This window comes from Vigna unguiculata, chromosome 4, assembly GCF_037176805.1.
Source record: "Vigna unguiculata cultivar grain cowpea cultivar isolate G323 ecotype 2 chromosome 4, ASM3717680v1, whole genome shotgun sequence".
Lineage (NCBI taxonomy): Eukaryota > Viridiplantae > Streptophyta > Magnoliopsida > Fabales > Fabaceae > Vigna > Vigna unguiculata.
In genome coordinates, this window is record NC_140795.1 from 46,189,723 (window position 1) to 46,211,166 (window position 21,444).

Here is a 21,444-nt window from a genome sequence, read left to right on the forward strand (position 1 = left end):
ATCCGATCTAATCCGAAAAACATCTCTAATTTTAAATAAAAAATGATAAATTGTTAACATTATATATATATATATATATATATATATATATATATATATATATATATATATTAATTATTAGAATAAAACTAAATATAATTAAGATAAACATTAGCTAGATATAAAACTCATTCGAAAATGGGAAAGAAAAATGATCACATTAACTTTTAATATTTATTGTTAGAAAACATACAGAAAATCAACGAAAGTTATAAAATCATTAACAAAAACATTATTATAAATATCAGTTCTTAAGAAAAAAAAAATAACAAGAAAAACTATTGAAATGAACATTTTTTTTAGCCAATACCCACTCGTGTTATTAATAAAACAAAAAACTGGTTTAAGCAACTCCCACATCGTGTGTTCTAATGCCATCATACACCACTCAACCCTCATTTTACATATCCTAGAACAAAACACCTGATGAGTTTGGCTTAACAGCTTTAACAAACTCCGCCTCAAAGATTAAAGGAGTAGTAGTTATATTCACCAAGATCAAACGCTTTCCGTTTTTCTCTTCACGTCGCGCAAAGTCGAAGCATCTGGTGGAGCCCTTGGGACAGAACACGAACTTGTAACCCTCAAGAAACAAGTATTTCTCAATCTTAAACACTCCCTCCACGATCTTCTTACCCGCTCCAAGATCTGCGGCACCACCAATACCCAACCATTCTCCAGGGTACGTCTTTTCATTAACAACCACCCACTTCGACGATGAAGCGCACGCAGGTTTTTTCACAAATTCAATATCTAATGGTGTCTCCGTCATGATCCTTTTCGAATTTGATCCTCGCATAGTGATCTTCACTTTCTCCCCTGGAAATGCCGGATTATAATTCTGCAGAACAATCAACGGGCATTTCACGTCGCGTTCTACACCCGCTTGTAATCCACCGGCTGTTGGACCACCGTTGAGCTGCGTCACGTAGTATTCTTCGGTGGCAGAAAGGGCAACACCTTTGGAGTCAATGATCGGCACAGGAGGATCCGTGAACCCTGATGCCAAGGCAAACAGAAACAAATGGAAGGTTAGTGATACTGCACACTTCATGTTTGTGTTTATGTCTGTGTGTTTTTGTTGCTTCACTCTTGTTTGGTATATATAGAGGTTTTTCTTAAGCTTGCATGTGTAGTAAGTTAGTGTTTTGTTTCATTCTATTGGTCAAAGCTTTCGTCTTGTTTCTTATGTTTTGTTTTCACTATCAATGCACCAATAAATGTATTTATTGAAATTAAAAATGTTTTTCGTTTTGAGTTTAAGTTGATATAAATGTGTTTTTAAAATGAATAAATTATTGAAAAAAACGTGTCTGGAGGAATCCATCACTCAGTATGGGCAACATATCTCAGCTTATTTAAATGAGATTCAGATAGATATTCAAACTTTTATTATGTTAAAATAATATAGTTTTAAATTTATATATATATATATATATATATATATATATATATATATATATATATATATGTATATATATATATATATATATGTATGTATGTATGTGTGTGTGTGTAAAATTATTGAAAAAAGTTGTTGGTGGTGATTATTTTAGAATATAGAGATATGGTTTAAATTTTAAAAAGTAATTGTATCTTTGCTAGTGACTATGTGTGTTTACTTTTGTAATATAGGTATGCATTTAGTTATGTAATATGCAAGTTTTTTTTATTTATTATTATTATTATTTGAACTAGTGGCAATGAGACAGTTTATATTTCTGGGTTTTAAAAGGAATATTAATAATGATAGTTAAATGAAAACAAAAAAGTAGTGTTTGGTTATAAATGATTTGTAATATGGTAGACACTATTAAGGCGTATAGATTTCTTTTATTGTAAGATATAATTAAAGGAAAAATATGAATATGAAATATGATATTAAAAATAGAATATCTTTTATATTTATATTCTTAATTTCATGATAGAAATATGTGTATCCTAAAATATATCCTTATATTGTTATTAACATTGTCATAAATGACACAAATTAATTATATTTGTAATATTGTTTAATAAATTTTAATAACGAGAAAGCTCTAATTAATTTTGAATAAAAAATAACAGTGGTTTAAAAACATATTCTAACAACTTAAATAATAAAATAACTCCTATTGATAACAATAAATAAATAAATAAAAACATCCAAATTCATGGAATTGTCATTCTAACAGTGTTTTGATCTTAATCAAGTAAAATTGAGTTACGGACAAATATAGATAGCAGCAGACGTGAATTGGAAAATACGAAAATTTTAAATCCTTTTAGGTTGGATTTGAAATTCTCTAATTTTAATAATCTAATTATTTTAATAAAATTATAAAAGTTTAATTTCTTTCGAAATTTATTATTCAAATAACATATTTTCTCATAAAACATTTTAAATTCTCTAAAAAAAATAATTACCCTATTAACGTTATATTTGAGAAATCTAGTTGTAAAGTAAAAATTTATAAAAAACTATAGAACAAAAATATAAAAAAATTGATTCATAACAATCACTTAACAGTTATATATATATATATATATATATATATATATATATATATATATATATATATTAAGTTATCATGTGTATGAGATTTAATTAAAATTATTTATTTTTGGAAAACTCATCAATAACACTATTAATGTTAATTAAGTATTAAATAAATAACAATTATGATTGTTGTCTAACCGATTAAAAATCAAATACATGTATTTTTATGATTATTAATAGTACATTAAAATATTATTATTCAAATTTTCTTTCCCATTGAATGTATATTAGAATTTACCAGTAACTTATTTTTTCAAATTTTTGTAAACAATTATTTGCTAATAATATGAAACTATATGAAGCACAATAAGGATGATAGTCAAATGTAATCTCCAATGCTGTGTTTGTGAATACGGCACCTGAATCCCATCTGTGTCTAGTTCTAATCCACCACCTAGGCCATGATGATTAAGTTGTGAAATGTAGTATTTAGCATAAAAAATGGGTACTCCATTTGAGTCAAGGACTTCTTCAGGAATCTTAGAGAAGGATAATGGAAGAAAGTTGGTAGAGAAGACAAGGAGGAAAGAGTGAGGGATAGTTTAGATTTCATTGTGTTGGTGTTTGTGTTCATGTGTTTCTGGGAATTGCATATATACTCATTCATGTTTTTATGACATTATCACCTCTATTCTTATTTATTCGCGTTTTTGTGTGTGATGAATGCATATTTTGGTTGAATTCAAACGGTTGAGATCTTAAAAAATGTATCATCCTCATGGCCCCTTGTAGCTAGCATCTAAGTTTGATATGATAATCAACTTCATGAACAGGGACGAGCTTTTTTATGATTTTTTTATATATAAAACCAAAATTAATGTATAAATACAATAATTTTTTTAAAAAATATTAAATATATATATTTGGTCCCTCAAATATTTATATAAAACCCAACACTTTCAAAATATAATTGTGTTAATTTCACCGTAAAAATTCTTATGTCTAGTAAGCACTGATAATTTTTTGTTAATTTATCATAAATGGTTCACGTAGCATCATCTTTCCACATTATTCATGGCGAACGTGTAGCAATAAATATATATATATATATATATATATATATATATATATATATATATATATAATATGTCATCTTTATATAGGTGTGTCTATATGTTGTAAGATATTGTAACATATTAACTTTTAATAAGTCAAACAAGATTCTTACGTCTACCTTCATTCCCCCTTCATATCAGAACACAAAAGATACATAAATCAAATCCTAGTGCATTTTAATTATATACAAATTAAAATTCAAGCTACTCTTAAGCATTTTTATTTCTTAAAAATAACAAACTTCTAAATAATTATATAATTAATATTTTTTCATTGAGTCAAATAATTTTGTTAACCTTAAAAAACACTAGATTTCCTTAAAAAAATATTTACAAATCCATTAAAAACAATTGATCATGTGTATTGTGTTTTGCCCTTTTGTTTTATGGGCAATGTATTATGTTTTCCTTGTTTTATAAAATCGATATTCCTTCTATTTCCTTGTCATATCTTGTGACTTTAATTCAAATTTCAAATTGAATCTAATCCTATTTGAAAGTTTTATTAAGGGTCCTATGCCACGTGATAATATAAAATTCATTAAGCAAACATAAAAATATATAACTATTATATAGATTAAAGTAATTAACATAATTATATTTTTATTTAATTATTAATTAAATAAAAAAATGTATATAGTTTTCTTTTTATTTTACAGTGGTAACTATTTATTAAGTTATCAAAATATAGACTTTAGATATTTGTTTATTGGCATTCTAACCTTCCTTTTCTTTTCTACGACTTGTTTCTTTTTTTAAAGACATCTTAATTTAGGACATCGCCTTCCCCAATTTTCTTTATCAAATAAGAAAAAACTTGTTTTTCGAGTACTTGTTTAAAATAAATACAATATATTACAATTAAAAATCACAATGAATAATTGTTTCAAATTTTGAATAAACAGTGACACAATTCCTTTATTTTATTTTTTTAAATCGAAGACAGAACAAAAAGTAAAGTAGTATGAAATGAACTAAAAATAGCAGTGTAAAAATTTAAAAACCTAAACTTCCCCCAAATTCAATACACAGTACCATAACACAATGTTACTTCGGTTCAACAGAACACCCTCCGCCACCTCTCTTTTACACACCTCCGTCACATCACTTTACTATTCGCACCCCTTCTCCACCTCTCCACCACCCGCTCCTGACGCCGCCGACCGCACCCGCCTCTTGAACTCCATCCGCGCCGTCGAAACCACCGCCACCGCCGCCGCTGCAGTTGACTTCTTCCACAGAATGCTAACCCTAGTCCCTTTTCCCTGCATTCAAGACTTCAACCTCTTCTTCGGCCTCGTCGCGAAATCGCACCACCACGCCACCGCCATTTCCCTCATCAAAACCCTCCACTCGCTAAGCGAAAGTGCTGACGTGTGCACACTCAACATTTTCATCAATTGCCTCTGCCACCTGCACCAAACGACGTCGGGGTTCGCCGTTTTGGGCCTCATGACCAAAACCGGCGTGGAACCCACGCTGGTGACTTTTAACACCATCGTCAACGGTCTTTGTATCGAAGGGGATATGGATCGTGCCCTATGGTTGGTGGAAAAAATGGAAACTTTAGGGTATCAGTGCAATGCTCGAACTTATGGGGAGTTGGTTAATGGTTTGTGTAAAATTGGGGATACTTCTGGTGCTATGGAGTGTTTGAGAAAGATGGTTGAGAGAAATTTGGAGCCGAATGTTGTGGTTTATAATGCGATTTTGGATGGGCTTTGTAAGAAAGGTTTGGTGAATGAGGCTTTTGCGTTGTTCCGTGAGATGGGTGTTACTGTTGAGCCTAATGTTGTGAGTTACAATTGCTTGATTCAGGGTTTGTGTGGTGGGTTTGAAGGGTGGAGGGAGGGGGTGGTTTTGTTCAATGAGATGGTGGTGGAGAAGGGGATTGCACCGGATGTGCAAACGTTTTCGATTTTGGTGGATGGATTTTGCAAAGAGGGGTTGGTTTCATGGGCAGAGAATGTGATGGGTTATATGATTAGGACTGGTGTGGAGCCAAATGTTGTTACCTATAACTCGTTGATTGGAGGGCATTGTTTGAGGAATTGGATGGAGGAGGCGATGAGGGTGTTTAGATTGATGTTTAGTGAGGGGGAGAGGTGTTTGCCGAGTGTTGTTACGTATAATTTGTTGATTCATGGGTGGTGTAGGGTTAAGGAGGTTGATAAGGCTATGTCTCTGATGGGTGAAATGGTTGGAATAGGGTTGGATCCTGATGTGGTGACTTGGACCATTCTTATAGGTGGGTTCTGTGAAGTGAGAAAGCCTTTGGCTGCAAAGGAGTTGTTTTTCAATATGAAAAAGCATGGCCAGGTTCCCAGTCTCCACACCTGTGCTGTTGTGTTGGATGGTTTGTTCAAATGCTGGCTTGATTGTGAGGCGGTGTCGTTGTTCACAGCAATGGAGAAGAGTGGTTTGGATCTTGATATTGTTATTTACAATATCATGCTTGATGGAATGTGCAAAGCAGGAAAACTGGATGATGCAAGGAAGCTTCTTTCTGGTGTGGTAGATAAAGGGTTGAAAATTGATACATATACTTATAACATAATGATTAAAGGTCTGTGTAAAGAAGGACTGCTGGATGATGCTGAAGAGATGCTTAATAAAATGGAAGAGAATGGGTACCAGCCTAATAAAAACTCTTATAATGTCTTTATGCAGGGACTGTTGCGAAAATATGATATTTCTAGGTCTAGAAAATATCTTCAAATAATGAAAGACAAAGGATTTAGAGTAGATGCTGGCACAACTGAATTTATTGTACGTTACTTATCTGCTAATAAAGGAGATAATGCATTTCAAGAGATGTTGCTGACCTGAACTTTGTGGGAATTTAGTGTCTGTTGATTATCAGAGCTGGGTTTGTATCAAGTATTGTGACCAATCTGGTCATAATGTTAGATCATCAACCAGGCCTCTTAATGATGGGATTCAACCTTTTCAGCATGGTGGGTTCAAGTTGATCATGAACAGATGATAGAATGTAAAGAATTTCTTCTAGGAAATTCAAACCTGGATTATGACAATTCTGATAAGCACACATGTTTTTGCCAAGACATTATTAACTCAATTCGATGGCAACATGATGTTGCAAGATTCAGGTGGACATAACTGTTATGTTTGTTTGGTGTCCATAGAGAGATTCAGATACTGGAAGGTATACTTCAAAGCAGTTTAAGTTCTCATTTGTCCAAAAGATTGTGTTCAGAAGTTTGGGTAAAATATGTTTCCTCATTGCGTATAAAATGTTCAGCATGTCTTCTATTTTGAAGGCATAAATTTATTTATTTCTTATATAAAAAGTAAGCTCTGTGTTGTTGATAAACCAGTAAGCTCTGTGGCTGTTGCTTGAAGCAGACCAGTTGTGCTTATTTGTGAAATTGTAGACTTAATGACTGTAAACAACAGACTTCAATGTTAATATAATGTTAGCATCATTCATCTTTTTATTCATAAAAACTACATTAAGAATTTGTCATTCATATCTTATACACAACTTAAAAAGAAAATATGTTATAATATATATCCCTATAATCCATGATAAAAATTGGGTGACAATGAAATTAATTTCAAATTATATAATCTAATTTATAAACCAGATTTTGTTTTCTTAGAAATCTATTTTGAGCGTACTTGTGATTATTTACTGAAACATAAAACTCGATTTTCTGTATGTAATAGTAAAAAGTTATGGGTAAAAGACATATTTATTCCGTCTAAAATGTTAATCCTTAATATATTTTTATCCATTTTCAAATACGTCGTTTTTATTCTTTAAGCATGTCTAAAGTGCTAATCTAAACCACTTTTTAAGAGCAAAAGAGATATTTTAAATTTAAAGTAACTAAAAAAATAAAAAAGTAAAATTAAATTTTTAAAAAGAAAAAAAATATTAGAATTTATTGAATGAAGTCTAAATTGAGGTAATTTGTTCAAGAAAATGTACTGCAACTTATTCTAACTTGTTTAAAATAATGTAAGTTCTAAGAGGGTTATGCATTTTGATGGGACAATATGTTTGGTTCAGTTTTTTTTTTTCAAGTTACTTTAAAATTCAAGATCAAAATCAGAACTTAAAAAAATATAAATAAAAATTATATTCCAAATTTTTATTCTTTTAGCTTAAAATTTTTCTTGAAAATAAGGTTTTTTTGATAAAATCAAATTTGTCAAAAATTATTTTTTAAAATTTTAACTTATTTATAATTTAATGTCTAATTTTATGGGTAATTTTTAAATAAAATTATCTTCATCAATTTATTTACTATAAAAAAAATGCGAAATCGAGCTAGATGACGCTGATTAAAAATAATATAAAACAAAATTTAGCTTATTTACTATACAAAATTCCATTAAAAATAACTTAAGGAAAATAAAACTAAAATAGTTAATCAAGTTGGATCAAAAAGGTTCAATTTTTTTGGTCCACATTATTTGGTTCAACCAAAACATTAGTAGTTTTTTCTATTGGAGTTATGAAAAAAGTGAATTTCTTAAAATGAAAAATCTTATTAAACGAAAAATATCTTAAAATTATTTTGAAATTAACCAACATTTTGGATCAGATGAAACGTACAAAAAATGTCAAATGTTTGACATCACTTTCCAATCATTCAATTCAGAATGAAAATGGGTTTGGAGAAACGAAGAAAAAAACACACCCTTAAGCCCATCAAGTTATGCTAAATAGGCTTAACCTCTTCTGATATATATTTTATTTTAAGACTCAACTTGAATTTCATTATATATTATTCTAAGTAGTGAATAGAACTTATATTTTAGCCTGTAAACTATACAGTATAAATATTTATTTTTCTAAAATGATAAGTTATTATAAATATATATATATATATATATATATATATTTAAAATTCATAAGAAAATTATTTAAATCGGGATATAAATTTATTTTTAAATTGAAATGGATAAGAAATGAAGAAAAGAAAAAAAAATCATAAAAGTAAAGATAAAATGATAGCAATTTGATATGAATGAGAGAAATTTTCTAGTTATAGTATGTAAAATCTACCTCCCAAAAGCGAGAAAAGAGAGCAAGAATCTCAAATTGAGAAGTTGAGAACTTCATTTTCTATGTTAAATATTCTAATTTATAGTATATAGAAGATGATCTGAGGACTCATTTGTGAATGAAAATATTTTTAAGAACCATTATCATTTTTATTAATTTAGGTGATTTATTCCACATTAAACATTTTATTTATGTTTTTTAACTCCTCAAACAAATTATTTTTTATATTAACATAATTATTCTTTGAATTGATTTTTAAAGTTTGAATATTATGGCACAGAATACAATTCAAAAGACTTAGTGTTTTTTAGTAATATTATTGTAATCTATTTGATCTTTCAATTTTTATGTTTGAGATGTCATACAAATAAAAAAAAAAAAGAGAGAGAGAGAGAATGAGTATCTTTAACTCAAATAATATCGTTTATAGTTTTCTCTTCATAAAATTTATTTATGAGTTATTCTTAAATGATAAAATATAATATCTTTTACTAAAAGAAGAATGGATGCATTTATTTCTTGTTCGTGCCGAGTCGAGATGTATTCAAGTATGTATAATGTAGTTTTAATATCTACTCTTCATTTAATTAATCTTTTTCGTCACAAGTTCTTTTTATATGAATGTGATGCGACATCGCTGGGAAACCTACAAAGATACTCAAATACTTAAGTTAATTATTTATGATTGATATATATCCATGAATAATGACTATTTATATACCTGGATGGACACTGCCTGTTAGATCTGGCTTCCAAATTTATTACCTTGTTTTAGAACTCCCTATTATATTTATTTATCCTTAATTCTTGTGATTTGTCATTTTGTTTATGTGGATTCATACCACAGTAGTAGCCTATGTGTCTCTGGCCATTTGGTGCAAATTGAGATGTCCTCGAACTTTTGGCTACTAATATATATGTACATTTCTCTAATAGAGGTGATTTTGCTATGTTTATGATATTTTGCTATAAAGTTTTTTAAAATTTTAGTAAAAACTTTTGATACATTTTAGCAAATATTAGTTGATAATTGTAGACATGCTTATTAAATCTCTTAGTACTGTTTAACATGTATCTATGTAAGTACACATAGTAACTATAAAGATCCATTGAAGTTTTTACCTTAGGCCTAAAAATTTATAAACAAAAATTAACATTATTCTTAATAATAAAAAATAAAAGAGACCTCTAATAAATAATAATTAAGGTGTTCATTAAGAAAATAACAATAGTTAGTTCCTTAATAATGAAAATATCAACATTTAGTTCCTCAAGCAAAGTTGCTATCATCAATATTCCAAAAAGAATCACAGACAAATTTTGAGTAATTTTTCTTAATTAGAGGATTAAATTATATCAACTTTAATGATTGTCTTCTACATTAGAGGACTATAGATTTTACCTAATGTTTATTGTTTGCACAAGAATAATCAAATACAAAATTATACATCTATTATACAGAGAAAGTAACTGAACAAACAAAAAATAACACCAAACTAAAACATGACCCACAAAAGATGACACTAATAATTTCCTCCCTCTCTTTATGTTGAATCACCTAAAACATTTGTACCTACACGAAACAATCAAAATATGAAAACAATATTATACATGTCTGAAAATAATCTATTCTATTTCAGTACTCTTCGAACTCTTTTGCCCCATGTTTCTCACAGTAACGTTTACTCACATATTACAGTTCTTTATGCAGTATGCAGAAGCTATAGCACCATGTACTTTTCCTTCACAACATGGTGTAAAACAGGGAAAATGATTGGACAGTAGTATTATTCAGTTTACCAAAACCATTGAAGTACTCATTCAACCTTGTTGATTCGGCAAAGCTCATACCTTTGAAGACATGCTTGTTTGAAAAGTAGATGAGAATGAATTCAGGAACACACTAGGCCTACCATATTCACTTTTCATATCAGTAACAGCATCAACAGTTCCAAGCTTTTGCTGTGCTGGAAGAACCTGTGATTCATTGGGAACTTCATCTTCAAACACCACCCACACCATGCTTATTTTAGTCTCTAGTGTCCATGAAAAAAGAGTTGGTGTTGGTGTTGGTGACAGGTTTACATCAATTTTCTCTTCACTCCTTCTGTTTTCTTCTGCTGCCACTTCCAACTCTACCATCTCTTTTGATTTTGGAGGAGGCCTTGAGATGCTAGAAAGAGAGACATGTGAAGTTGCAAGTTCATTTTGTTGAGTACCAAGTTGTTCCAGTGCCACTACATGACTCATACTGATTATTTGAACAGAAGGGTAATCCAAATTCTTGTTTTCAACCACAAATTTGCAACTTTCATACAGATCATGAAGCTTCTGGGTCTGGAGAGAAGCTGTCTTGAGTATTTCACAGGCTAGGACTCTGGCTGATGCTGTTAGATCAAAGAACATGTTCACAAGAGCTGCAATGCCTTCAGAAAATGTCATGTAAACTTGGAAACTTTCTCTCAAAGTGTTGCTCATAGCAGCTTGAGCCAAGCCATGATCTGAGCACAAAATATCATGTGGTGAACACTCCAACACCTTATCAAGAAGCACTTGGCATTTAGGCAATGTTCTGAATGCCATATCAAAGGATTTCTCATCATAGCGCCTAAACTCTAACCCTTTGGACATGACTGGTTCAAGTTTCCCTGCTTGGTTGATGAGCCAACTCATCCTCTCTTCAAGATAAGCTGCATATTTGTGAAGAAAACCAGCTGAAGGGTGATCAGAACTCTTTGTGAAACACCTTGTATTAATCTGTAAATGACCTGAGACATGTGCTTTGCATAACTCTTGTTCAAAGGACCTGTTTCCCCCTCTAAGAAGGCGATGAATCAAGACAAGGGTCTTGAGGGCCACAACATGATCCTTAGTTTTTCCTAAGCGACGTGAAATCCTTTCAGCCAGAAAAGGAATGGACCCTGGAGAGTTTGACACAAGAAAGAGGATTTCATGCATGTATCTGTCACCAATGGTGCCATTATCATGGCCAGTGGCACGCAGCACTGCAATCTCTATGTTGGAAAAGCCATCATGTTGGTAATGATACATCATGGCCTTGCCAATAGAGGCATGATCTTTCACTGAGCCAAGAGCTAAACGAAGCTTACCTTGTATGTCCACACCCATTATTATTCTTCTTCTTTTTAGGAAAAAGGAGAAGAAGTTCTGCAATGTTGATATGAGATTAATGGCACAATTTGATGTGTAGAGGGAAGCAGTTGCAGGAATAGAGGCATATAAAGGTGGGTGGGGAGAAGAGTGAGAAAAAGTTTGGCCTTAAAAAATTGGAAGCAGTACAAATTGCAGAATCAAATCTTTCATATTTTAAACACAGAATTGTAATATGGACAAGAACATTCATCATATAAAATAGTTTTTACTTTTTAGATTGTTGTGTGTGATAGGTTAGAAGTCTACAAACCCAACAAGGCAACAACACAGCAATATCGTATATATTAGAAGGGCAATAATCCACGTGCAAAGTCAACGAGTATAACCAAAAAGGAAGAGCTTCCTTTCTTTGGTTCCCTTGAAGTGACAGAAATGCAAGCAAGATTATTGATAATGCCAAATTTAGCTCCCTAATTCTTCCTTTTTCTTTAACCATGATCATATCATAAATTGGTGTGAATTGAAGAGATTGATGTAAAATGGTAGCTTGGTTAAAATTATGCAGCATTCATCTGATACAGTTTCTTTAGAGGAATGTATGCTCATAATAGTAATTTGTGTATGATATGAACCTGCCAGTCAAATAGGCCTACTTATTCTCAATTTTTCATGTTAAATAAAATGAAAATGTAAAAATTACATGAAAGAGTTCTTTATTTGACTTAGAAGAAATACTTCTATATGTGAAACCAAACACACACTTAATGTTCAAACATGATACAATGGATTGCATCTTTGTGACCTATATAGGAGGTCTTAGATTGTAGGAATAAAGCTACTAAAATCTACCCTTGAGATTGTTACATTTGTTACCCTTTTCTGATTATTTATCTTTGATGTTATGCACATGATTGCTTTATAGGAGATGCTATGCTATGCTATGTCATACATGCAAAAGTCATGACACATACTGCATTCTTGGGTTAGCTTTGCCCTTATTCCTAGTTTTTAACCTTTTAAAAGACATTTATCTTCCCTTAGCTATAGCCTTTTGTTCTCTCTACCCAAAATTCTTTTTCCTTAAAAGCTGGCAGCAATTATTTATAGATAAGCACGAAGCAAATAATTAGCCACAGGAAAAAGCTTAGATGAGAGTTAATTGTGATCAAGGCTTTTCATTTGTTAAAGATGGTGCCATGAGTATGATAATAATAACGAAAATGGAATAATAAAGTTTGGCTTAGAAGAAGGGTTTGAAGTTTTGGAGTGCATATAAGACTTTAATGTCATTTTAGAAGAAAGAGTCAACGAGGGAAAAAGTGGAAGATGGTGGAAGGTGAAAAAGAACCTTATTCTTTTGAGAATATGATTCTGCCAGCATCTAACTCTCTTGCCATTCGCAACATACAAAATAATTTTGACTTTGAGAAATCTTTCTTCTCATCCACAGGTTCTCCATACAATCATGCAACTTTTCATTTTGCTTTTGGTAGGGAAGTTGAAGCCCCACCCACTGGCATACAGATCCAAAGGAGAAAAGTGTTGTTGCAATATTCTATTCTACCAATAATAATCCTATATGTTTGTGCCTCAAGGTACTGTAGCTTGGTCAGATCACAATTTCAGCTACAACTAAAATCAAACACAACGCATACAAGTCAAAAGGGATAAATTCATGATTCATCACAGAAACAAAATAGACTCATGGTCACACACAGCACCTTGAGAATGCTATTTGCAAACAGAATAGTGCCAAACAAAAGGTGGTATAATAGTTTTTTTTACAGTACACATAAAAGATAACATAAAGTCAAATTACATGAACCGAACCAGGGTTGTAAAACTGACCTTGGTGAGATTCATTGGTCAGTTCAGTTCTCTATTTCACTGCTTCCATCGTGTTGAACTGATGACTTGACAGAAAAAAGTCATTAAGAAAAAGAACAGTGCAAGAACCAACTATATTATACTGTTTCAATCAAATTTAAAGTAACTTGTTTTGTTCATTCATTGAATATAGATTTTTATTTTCACACAAACAAAATATCAGAGAGAAAGCAGAGAAAAAATGAAGGGTATGTAAAATATGTGAAAAATCAGGTACAGATATCATTTTTTTCTGAACCATTTATCTGAATGTGATCAAAATATGTTTTCAATGAAGCCGTGAATTCAATTTTGTTATAATCCATCTTAATAAAGTTTTTCAACTGAAATACAAAACCTTACCTGAAAAATAGAATTCCATTTCATTTAAACCAACTTGTTATTAAAGTAATTTTTATAATAGTCTGTTATAAATCTATTGAATAAATGTGTTGAATCTTAAATAAACTACTAATGTTCACACACACTTGTATTTTATTCAGTGACCCTCCTTTTCTGGTTATGCAGCAAGAAATCGTCCAATCAGCTACAATGTATATGCTGTTGGCGGCTAGGAATATCCATGTTATGGAGGATTCCTCAATTTCCAACTTGATGGTGTAAAAACAGCATTAAGATTATTGTGTTGTGTGGCATCAATTTCAGGGCTGCCAAATTTCTAATGGACTAAGCCAATAGTGCACATAAACTATGCATTATAATTAAACAAATGTTATCCTTCACAGTGACTCAGACCCTCACCCTGTTCAGTGTGACTAGTACGAGAATGAGAAACTGTTCATTCACTGATATATTCTCATTGACAAAGCAAAGTCAAGAAACAGCAAGATAAGCCAGAATCTACGCAATATATGGTTGGTGTTCGATAAAACACAAGTGAGAAAAAGTTAGAACAGAAATACTTCATTGAAAGTATGAGAAGAAAACTTTGCATATTGATTTATTAGAAACTTGTCCGATATACAGAGTACACTAGAAAAATGGAGAAAAGAGAATTTCAACCAATTAGAACTTGTTATTATTTGGTGTTGATCTAAAAACAAGTGGTCAGTTATCAGCCACTGCTTGTGGACTTTGTTAACAGCATGATGGGAATTTGACTCTGAGAAAGGTAAAAAGTAAAAACAGTGAAAGCATATATGTTTGGTTTCTGGTTTGGAGTTTTGAATTCAGGTCTTCCTTCTGAAAATAATTTTAACTTGAATGTGATCATAAATCTATGCTTCACTTCAGCATAAGCCAAAAAAAACATGCAAAAAGAATTATGCTTTGCATGAGATGCATATCTGCATCAAAAACCATGGTTTGTGGAACCAGATTTTAGCTTCCTAGTAGAAATATCAAATCTTTCTCACTCTCATATGAGTATTTCTCAAACAGTTGGACCTGGTTAAAGATTATATAATAAGAAGAAATTATGTTAAGAACATACTAGTGACGATTTTTATTTTTTTGTTAACTATACTTTTTTTGTCTCACAAAATATATTGTATGTTTTTAATCATATAACTTTAGTCTAAAATCAATATCTAATAATGCTTGTAAAGTATTATTTGAACTATTTTAAAACTAAAACAAAAAGTCATGTGTTTCAAAATTAGAAACAAATACAAACACAAATATTAGAGACTTAAAACAAACTTAATTTTTTTTAAAGAAATTTACTCAACTTTTTTAATTCCTTATTAAGTAATTCTTAAGAACATTTCTTAATCTTATCCAAAGAAAAAAGGTTTCAAAGTATTTTTAACCAAATGTAATTTATAAAATATAGAGAATCAATAAAAACACTCAATGATCTATGATAAAAAGTAATGCAATATATATATATATATATATATATATATATATATAAAATAGATCAAATTTCCTTACATCAATTCAAATTACTGTTTACACACTTCAACTCGTGAAAAAGATATCAAATAACTTTTTAAAAAGTTAAGATGCACAAATTAATTATATCTTCTGAGAAAAAAAAAAAGAGTTTTGTCTTCTGAATTCATTTTATTTGATCTTACTGAAAAAGTGTGTCGAAAATAAACCTAGGTGGGGTCCATAAGTCTTCCTTTGAAAAGCAACACTATAGTAAAATTGGAAGAGATAAATCCAAAAGAATATGATTACATGTACGTTTCTTATCCAATAAAATGTTATATATTCATTTTGTTAGTGGATGCCATTGAGTGTTCGAAGAAATATTGTTAGAATCATGACTTACAGGAACAATTTGATACTGGTTTCTGTAGAAACAAATAAAGAATAAAAGACTTATCCAGTCGAAAAATTCAATAATATATAAAATAAAAGAGAAAATAAATTATATAAGGACAATTTAAAACAGTTTCACATTGTATTTAATCACAAATCATCATGGATTATCTCCAATGACCATGTTGTTTCAAAGGGTCCAATGATTATCTATGAAATCATAAAAATGATAATTTTTCTGCTAATTGAGAGTCTAAAAGTGCTTTCACATTTCCACCGAAAGAATATTAGTAATTAAACTGAAACAAAAACTCCTATACAGTGTGAGCAAATCAAGAAATTTATATTGTTTCAGAAGTTCTGATCTTCAGAGAAATGCATCTTCTATGAGGTTGTCATCTCAATGTTCACTCAGTACACCTTAAAGCACCAGCTTTTTCAACATGCTCATTGAGTTTTAGAGAATGAGTTTTCTACAAGCTAAAAATTCAACCACCTGACACCTTTCTTCTCACCAGCTTCAGCATTTTTCATTGTCAACCTCAGCTTTTTGATGGAAAAATATCTTGTACAGGTTCAAAGATTTGTCTTCTCCGAATAAAAGAACCCTTCATCTCAATCTGAGAAATCTGAACAGAAAAAAACACTGCACAAACTAATGTCATGAATAACTCCAGTAAAAATAGGAAATTACATGTTCTTCACAATGAATTTGTTAAATATTGGACTAAAATCTATCCTTTCTTTTCCTCTTAGTTCAAATCCAACGCAAAATAGTGTAAGAGCTAAAGTCTGCAACTGGATTCAAGTTTATATGATTTAACTAAGGGAAAAACACTACTAACCTAACAGAAGTTTAGGCGGTATCATTCAAAAGAACAATTAGTAGAAACATAATTTCCATTATCTGACCAGTTTATAAGGATAATGAAGTTTTTCTCTTTCACTCTTTATTCTATAACTATACTCAAAATGGTGACTCAAATTTGTTGGTGTGTGGTTAGCAGGAAATGGAATAAATTGTACCTTCATAAGGAATGAAAACTTGAGAGCTTCTTCTACTTGAGAGGCTTCATACCCTGTTCACGTTCAAAAAAGTAGATTCCCGGTAGTTAGATAAAATGAAATGAATATAGAACTTTCTTATGAAGCTAAGAACAAAATATAGCAATACTATTCGAAAAGAAAAAGATGGAGTCATATCTTTTTTTTTCCATAACAGAAGAACTATTATCTGATATGAATGTAATTTAGTGACTAACATTATAGAATAGCCAATAAGAAAGCATGTCACTGTTGGATACCCATCCAAAGATTATGCCTTGCATTTTCAAAACATTTCCCAGCATTCAACAGGGTACAAAGCAATGAAATAACTAAAATATCTCCATTGAAAATTGAGCCTTCACAATAGCAAAAAGAAAGATTAACCGATAGCAATAATAATTCAGAAAGGTATCCCTTTTGAGCCAATGAATGGAAGAGAAACACATCACAAGGTTTTTTATATTTAAATCATATTTGGACTGAGGTTTCTTGCAGGAGCACACAACTACAACAATGCTGTGATGTTCAATTTCCTGAAACGATCTTTGCCCCCAAGCCGATGTAAGAATATTTGTCTTTCCAAGAATAAGAATATTCAGCATTTGGCACAAACAAATAAAGTTTAGAAAAAGACAAAAACAAAAACTTCATTATTGGTGGCTACCAGTTACTACTTATTACACATCCACCCATATTTGATGCTTGAACTTGAAGTGTGAAAGATACTCATCTTCAAACAGTTCCTACCTACCTTAATTTTATGCAATTAGTTACAAGATTTTCAAGGAGTTTAAAACTTAGGATTGCAGCTAGATCAAGCTAAAAACTAATTTCTCCGGGTGTAAAAATCAATCAATCACCCAATAATATACTTCAAAGCAAACTATTTATTGATGAATCCAATACAAAATTTTGTACAGAAAAAAAATGAACACATATTACAGCACATAACTGTATCAGCTTCTCACAGAAAAAATCAGACACCTAGTTTCTGTCAAAAGCTTCAAAAACCTTAAACAGATTGTCTGAAGACAACCTTACATAACCTGCTGAAGATCCCAAGATCAACGAAGACAAAAGCAGTATACATAAACGAAGAGGACAAACTTCATTTTTTAAGTGAGTTTTATACGATTGAGTCAGACTTAACTTAATCGTAAAATGATATCAAAATCTATCTTAGTGATTATTGTTGGACCTATCAAGTTGCTTGCTATCGGATCATCAAATCATCCATAAATGTTTTAGTCTTTGGTTAGTTGTCGTATAAGAGTTCTCATACCGACTAGTGAGATGAAATATAAATGTAATGAAAAATTCCCCTCTTACAAGCTGGTTTTAGACAGTTAATAAGCCAAAATTCAAATTTTAAGATAACCAATTAAAATACAATGTATCATTTATAACAGAATTTCTGTCCAGACTGTAACTACCCATGTCAATCATATCCCTCTAACTCTCTCATTTCTTAATAAATAGAAAGAAAATTACAACATATGATATTTATATATTTTGTTATTAGAAAAACGGTTTATTGTGAATATTTTAGTCTGAACATATCATAAAAACAGGTCCTTGATAGACACTGTTTCAAAACGTAGAGATTAATTGAATATTTTTCTCCTACTAAATCAGTGGAACCGAAAGTGAAGATGAGCAAGAATGTGTTGCAAAAGCCTCCGTGTGTTCAAGGATCTTGTCTCTCCCACCCAAAAAACTCACTGATTAACTAACTCACTTTACATGCCCTGGCCTCTATTCATATCATTCACAATCTAACTGATAAACTGATTTTAGCTGTTTTACACTTTTACTCTTTTACTAACATGGTCTACTATCAAGTATAAAGGCCTAATTTGTAGCTAACAGGGGCTTGCCCACTTGATTCCTTGGGCCCCCTCCTTATTTTTCCTAATCGGGAATCGGGTGCTAACAATCCCATCTGAAATGCATTTCATTTTATGTAACCACTTATTAAATAAAGTGTTACGTGATTAGATAAAATACTGCTATCATTCAAGAGAATCTCCCACAAGTATACCTTTGATGCCCTCAGATCATTTACTTCCTTTCTAAGTGAATCATCAGATAGGATTAACCGAGACAGTGCCCCAGTGGATAACCTGCAATAGAATTAATAAACACCAAAACAATTAAAGAAAAGTTTTTAACAAATTAATAGGTAGGCCAGTAATTAATATAAACATCTCACGTTAGCCTAGAATAAAAGGGCAAATATTTCAGTTAAACGAAAATAGTGAAACTACTGTGGTATTTTCTTTGTCAACTTGAGCATACATTCATTAGAAAGTAATAACAATTATTCACATAGGTGCACGTCAAAGGCATTTGTTCACCCCAAAAGTAACCCTCTAAATAAAAAAATTATAAATCTTTAATGTCATGATCAGTAACCAATGAGGTCCATGTGCTTGAAAACACCCCAAGAAAAACTCATACTTAATGCAAATATCAAATACCCAAGATACTTTGCAGCTTCCGAGACAGACCCCTCAACTGCAAAAATGAGATCCAAAAGAGCTTGCATTCCCTGTTAGAAGGACCATAAGCAGACATAGTTCAGCTGCAAGTAAATTTTAAATTTTAACTAGCAGAACGATTATATAAGTAAATAAAGAAGAAATAAATAAAAAGTAAGGGGCAAAGAGCCAAATGCCTCGAACAACATACCAATGCAAATTTTGGGTTATTAGGTCCAATTTGTGGACCACAATCTGACCCTCTAATGGATGATTTGGGAGGAAGTATTTGAAGAAGTTCTCGAGGCGGTGAATAAGGATCAAGATCCACTGTTTTCCTGACTAAATCAAGAAAATAACATGCTATCTGTCAGAAACGATTGCTAATTGCTTACTATAAACAAAAAGATTGCTAATTGCTTACTATAAACAAAAAGATTGCTTATCTCATTACAAAATATATCCTGAATATGAAAAGGGGGAGAAATAAAAACTCTCCCCATAACACTTGAAAGTCAATGTTTGGAACCACAGACCAAAGTGGTCAGTTCAATCAGTCATACTGTGAACCAGTATATATTCAGTCTGATTTTACTTAAATAAGTTACATGTTTTTTATGCTATTATCCAATAGGAATACTATCAATACAACGTCTAATACGATCTTTCTAACCCTTTATTATTGGTTAAAATTATTAAAAACTGTAAAATCAAAAGTGAATCTTAATAAATAAGAAGGGAGACCTACAAAATCATATGGATTCCAATCAATTTTAGCCAAAAAGAAAGAGCGTATTACAAACATTTCTCCATTTTTCCATTAAAATTGAAAGTTCACCTTGTGACTCACATAATAAGAACAACGCCAAAAGCTTGTCCTTTGGTCAAACTTCAACAAACAAACCAGAGAGAGGGTTTACTCACACTTAACTAGTGCACTCAACTTGAGCACAGCAGTCTTACGAAAAATTGTTGTCAACCAGCTGATTCATTACGTGCAAATTGCAATGTGACCCAAGAAACAATGAATGAATCAAACAATCAAATTAGGAACAACATGCAAACAAACTAGTAGAACTATAAAATTCTATTAGAGTAAGTTACTTATAGTGAATTTGTTGGGATTAGTTACTGTTTAGTGCCCAGTACAATATAACATGTATAAGAGCACCATGAACATTTTTTGAATCTTTTATCAATTCAACATGTTACCTTCTGCGCATACTCTTTATTTAGCTAATTCCTATGATCTATATATCCTTCACATCCTCAACACAAACAGTGAAAGAGATACCTTTGAGTGCAATAAGAGAGCGAAGGCGATTCAGCGCAGAAGCGCGGTTCTTGTGCTGGGAGCGGTCTTCTGAAGCCTAAACCAGAAACATATGAATCAACAACAACCCCATGACGAGAAATGAAGCAAGAAGAGATTTTGAGAGTGGAAAGGGGCGAAACCTGAGCAATGATTCCTGTGGGGAGGTGTTTGAGGCGCACTGCGGACTCACGCTTGTTACGGTGTTGACCACCTGGTCCTGAGGCCTTGAAGGTATCCATCTCGCACTGCCGCAACAAATCCTCGTCCGTGAGGTAAAGGTAACATTTTTCTGAACCCTCAATTGTCGTGTTGGTGCTGAAATTAGAGCACCATAAGTGGGTGTGGATGTGAGTTTTGCTGGTTGTTCTTGCTGTTGCAGGAAGTGGGATTCGGTGAGTGTTGAGGAAGGAAAAGGGTTGTTGTTGAGAGGGGCGAAATGGACGGTATGAAACTGAAATGGGGGCTTTGTGGAGTGTGAGAGTGAGAATTAAAGTTGGTCTGAAGAGGGTTTTGTGCGCCATTGTTAGAACCTTAGCATGGCTCCGAAAGCTAAATCATGCTCTGTTCTTGGAACTTTAACAACGGTTTGGTCGGAGGAATGTTGTAATTGAAAAATGGATTTTTTAGATTTTGATAGTTTTTTATTAAAGCAAATCATTTTTTATTAAAGCAAATCATACATAAGAGGGATGAAATTAACTAAATAAGGTTTAACTCTA

The 21,444-nt window shown here is 31.5% G+C and overlaps 4 protein-coding genes across 6 annotated transcripts; 1 reads left to right on the top strand and 3 right to left on the bottom strand.

Annotated features, from left to right (window-relative positions):
- Nucleotides 1-341: 341 nt before the first annotated feature.
- On the bottom strand, nucleotides 342-1,128 carry LOC114180292 (kunitz-type trypsin inhibitor-like 2 protein). Its single transcript, XM_028066583.2, has one exon. The coding sequence runs from the start codon at nucleotides 1,091-1,093 to the stop codon at nucleotides 449-451; it is 645 nt and encodes a 214-aa protein (XP_027922384.2). The 5' UTR covers nucleotides 1,094-1,128; the 3' UTR covers nucleotides 342-448.
- Nucleotides 930-6,967, top strand: LOC114180291 (uncharacterized). 2 transcript variants are annotated; one of them, XM_028066582.2, is made up of 2 exons: nucleotides 930-1,070; nucleotides 4,698-6,967. In XM_028066582.2, exons 1-2 carry the CDS (start codon nucleotides 1,042-1,044, stop codon nucleotides 6,460-6,462), a joined length of 1,794 nt encoding a protein of 597 aa, XP_027922383.1. In that variant the 5' UTR covers nucleotides 930-1,041; the 3' UTR covers nucleotides 6,463-6,967. The 2 variants fall into 2 exon arrangements, with proteins under 2 accessions (XP_027922383.1, XP_085528934.1); XM_085672808.1 differs by lacking the exon at nucleotides 930-1,070 and having other exon boundaries at nucleotides 4,415-6,967.
- A 3,085-nt stretch (nucleotides 6,968-10,052) lies between these two features.
- LOC114181254 (ENTH/ANTH/VHS superfamily protein) lies at nucleotides 10,053-12,061 on the bottom strand. Its single transcript, XM_028067660.2, has one exon. It carries the CDS (start codon nucleotides 11,798-11,800, stop codon nucleotides 10,517-10,519), a length of 1,284 nt encoding a protein of 427 aa, XP_027923461.1. The 5' UTR covers nucleotides 11,801-12,061; the 3' UTR covers nucleotides 10,053-10,516.
- Nucleotides 12,062-15,971: 3,910 nt separating this feature from the next.
- On the bottom strand, nucleotides 15,972-21,338 carry LOC114182347 (Class I peptide chain release factor). 2 transcript variants are annotated; one of them, XR_014994627.1, is made up of 7 exons: nucleotides 20,866-21,338; nucleotides 20,705-20,780; nucleotides 19,622-19,752; nucleotides 19,391-19,481; nucleotides 18,972-19,053; nucleotides 16,910-16,962; nucleotides 15,972-16,529 (listed from the first exon to the last, which is right to left on the bottom strand). XR_014994627.1 is itself a non-coding variant. In XM_028069209.2 (7 exons), the coding sequence occupies exons 1-6, from the start codon at nucleotides 21,244-21,246 to the stop codon at nucleotides 16,942-16,944; spliced, it is 762 nt and encodes a 253-aa protein (XP_027925010.1). In that variant the 5' UTR covers nucleotides 21,247-21,337; the 3' UTR covers nucleotides 15,972-16,529; nucleotides 16,910-16,941. The 2 variants fall into 2 exon arrangements, 1 of the variants encoding a protein (XP_027925010.1); XM_028069209.2 differs by having other exon boundaries at nucleotides 19,411-19,481; nucleotides 20,866-21,337.
- Between the last annotated feature and the right edge of the window lie 106 nt (nucleotides 21,339-21,444).